Source organism: Galeopterus variegatus, unplaced genomic scaffold (genome assembly GCF_000696425.1).
Source record: "Galeopterus variegatus unplaced genomic scaffold, G_variegatus-3.0.2 Scaffold14112, whole genome shotgun sequence".
Taxonomy (NCBI): domain Eukaryota; kingdom Metazoa; phylum Chordata; class Mammalia; order Dermoptera; family Cynocephalidae; genus Galeopterus; species Galeopterus variegatus.
Window position 1 is genome coordinate 15,287 of NW_007740223.1, and position 3,319 is coordinate 18,605.

General features: G+C 42.5%; 1 protein-coding gene across 1 annotated transcript in view; it reads left to right on the forward strand.

Annotated features, from left to right (window-relative positions):
- The window catches only part of LOC103581855 (mitogen-activated protein kinase kinase kinase kinase 4-like), a gene marked incomplete at its 5' end in the record, with an annotated part of 6,248 nt that extends 4,322 nt beyond the window's left edge, over positions 1 to 1,926 (forward strand). Inside the window, 1 exon segment of the mRNA XM_008563595.1 lies at positions 1,684 to 1,926. Within this exon segment, the coding sequence (XP_008561817.1) occupies positions 1,684 to 1,735 (52 nt within the window).
- Positions 1,927 to 3,319: the final 1,393 nt, after the last annotated feature.

The window sequence follows — 3,319 nt, forward strand, 5'->3', positions numbered from 1 at the left end:
TCTGCTATCTTTTAGCAGTGGTTTATTTTCCATGGAGTTTGGTGATGAATTTCCTTGGCGCTTGGATAGATTCTGAACTAAATTCATCCAGGAACTTTTAGACATCACTTTTATGCATGTTTGTTGGGATTGGAGTGCATTTTAGTTTGTTTTTTATTGTGAGGGGATGGAAGTATTTGTGTCTGTAGAAATCATCATATGTTTTGCTTTCATGGATTATTTTTTCACCGTATTAGGTGACCTGTCTAGGCTGTATTTGGTTTGGGGATCAGGAAGTTTAAAGCTGCCGATTTAGTTGGATGGGATTCTGTTATGAGTGGAAGGAACCACCCATGCAGTTGGGTGAGGTAAAGATTCTTCTCTGATGTGTAGCAGAAAGATAACACTTGTTAGTCTGCTTTTTGAGCAGTGAAATAGCTTCCTGGTTTGCACATCAGAAATGTTAAACAGTAGAATTCATTTTGTGCAGAAGCACCACAACTCCTGCACCTCGCTAGGATGTCAAAGCCCCTTTCCTTTTCAGAACTGGCCACAACATCCCTATCTGCTCTGGCGGTGACTCTCTCTTGGAGAGTCCCTCCCAAACCAGCCTGGTTGTGGGGCAGATCAGTAGCCCAGGGTACTGGCCCATCCCGGCCTGCTGTGGGAAGGACATTGAGGGTGGTGCTGACCTTTACCAAGTCCAGCCTTCCCCCACTCTGTCCAGTAGGATGAAGGCATGTCTGACCACCTAAGGCAATGCACTGCGGCCTTAGAAACTTGCCTCTTAAGGATATTTCCACCTCTTGTCTCATATTGAGATATAGCAAACATTTTAGCACCCAACCTGCAGGCTGACTTCTCAGATTAAACTCACAAACTCAACGTGAGAAAGAAGAGAGCCTCACATCTCCTCGACAGCCGGTCCTGCTGCTGCACAACCATACACTAAACGCAAACGGCACATCCCCACCAGCCCACTGTCTCCTGCAGTCTTGTGCCTTATTTGTGAATGGGGTTTACGGTTTTTTCCTATATAGTATCACCCAAATCTGTTAACTTGAAAGTCTATTCAACTCAGGCCTAATCCAGGGTTTTGCAAGCTTTTTGGCTTATGCTTTTTTATGAGTATGTAGCCTTAACTATAACATTCTTTGAACTTCAGGCTTTTCAGTATTTTTATCATGTATGACATCATGTCCCTTAACATTAATAAAAGGCACACAGTAAAGCATATTGCTTTACCTATAGAGTCATATGAAGAGATTAATACATGTTTTACCTAATTTTTTTAAAAAGAGAGAAATTAGTTGCTGAGGAGTCTGCCCTGTTGCTCATTGCATTTTTCAAATATGTTTATCTTTTAGAAGGTGTTAACAGTGGAAGTAGAATGAAATAACCCAATTTCAAAGACATCATATTTTTTTTCTTATGAATTTTCTCAATATGGCAATGTATAAAGAGTTACCTAGTTAATAAGCTTTAATTATTATAAAGTAAGCTACAGATCGTCACTTCTTACAAATAATAGATTATCCCATGGTTCCTTTTGAAAAGGTTCTTTAGGGTCTAAATTTCTGGCACATGGCAGTGTAGAGTGTGATGGTGGCTTAAGTTTTCTGGCTGGGGACCACAGGAATCCCTGCTCCCATGGAAGGTACCCTGTGGCTGTAGTAACTGCCTTCCGTTCTCTTGTTTTGGCAGGTGTTCTTTGCCTCTGTTCAGTCTGGTGGCAGCAGTCATGTTTATTTCATGACTTTAGGCAGGACTTCGCTTCTGAGCTGGTAGAAGCAGTGTGATCCAGGATTGCTGGTCTCCAGGGTCTTCAAGGTCCTGAGAACTTGGAATTCCTTGCAACTGGAACTCAGAGCTGCACTTTAGCAGCCAGGACAGCTGTGTGTGCAGACCTCATGTGCTTGGGTTCTCTCTCTCCCTTCCTTCCTGCCTCTCTCTCCCTTCCTTCCTGCTCTTCTTTTACCAGTTTATCCCTGTTCTCTTCTTTTCTTTACTTGAAAATAAATCAAGGCTGCAATGCAGCTGGTGCTGTTCAGATTCTACCATCAGGTGCTTTAAGTGTTGGGGATTGAGCATCAGACTGGGAAGCAGACACTTTCCTGCAGCTCCAGAATTCCTCGTCTCTGAATGACTGTCTTATGGGTGTCTGAAGGTGGCGACAGTGAACATGCTGTTGGTTTTACTGGCAGTGGGCACAAGGAGGTGAAAGTGGTGGTATAAGGAGCAGGTTGACGAAGCAGAGAGCAGATTTAATATAGTAACATTAACAATGTATTTAACTAACTTTCCTTTTTTTGTAATGACAATATGTGGACAAAAGAAGGTGCAGGTTTAAGAAGTTAATATTTAGGGCCGAGCCCGTGGCGCACTCAGGAGAGTGCGGTGCTGGGAGCGCAGCAGCGCTCCAGCCGCAGGTTCGGATCCTATATAGGGATGACCGGTGCGCTCACAGCGCTCACTGGCTGAGCGCGGTGCGGCTGGTCTCAAAAAGGACAAAAAAAAAAAAAAGTTAATATTTATCAAATGTGAAAGACAGTTACTGGGATAACTTTTGTGGGTGGGGCTAGGGAGGTGGAGTGGGATAGGTTGAAGGGTCTCATTTTGTTTCTTTGGATTTTGGGGGGTGGGGGGGTGGGTGGATCATGGCCTAGAACCCAGTCATTTTTCTGTGTACCCAGTTTTGCCTAAATCATGAGCAAATAGTTCTAAAAAAAGAAAAAGAAAATATATGCATTTTGTATAATGGCCAGAACTTTGTCGTGTGACAGTATTAGCACTGCCTCAGTTAAAGGTTTAATTTTTATTTAAACCTTGAAGTGCAACAACAGCTTTAGCACAGTCTGCACTTGCAGAAGAAAAAAAACCCTCAATCCAGATGTTTATTTGTTTTTTGCCTACCTCATTGTCTTTCATGCATTGAGAGGTGATTTAGTTTATGTGTTTTTGGAGGAAACCATTAACATTTAATTTAATCTTAATACCAAAACTATCAGATTGAAGTTTGACTATTATTTTGTTAGAAGCCTCAGCAGGCCCAAGAAAACTGTCCATGAAAGTGGGAAATAGTCCTACAGCTAATGCAATCTGCTTTCTAAGATTAGAAAGCAGAGCACTTCAGTCTCACCAGATGCAGCATTAGTGGTTGATGGGGCCACTGCAGCCTACGACACAAGAGATCTCATTGCTCTTAACTGTGGTTTGGTTGCAGACAGGTGGTCACGTTAGAATAGTCACACAAACTGTTCAGTGTTGCAGGAACCTTTTCTTGGGGGTGGGGGTATTTCCCTTTTCTAAAAATGCAATGCACTAAACTTACAGGAATGTA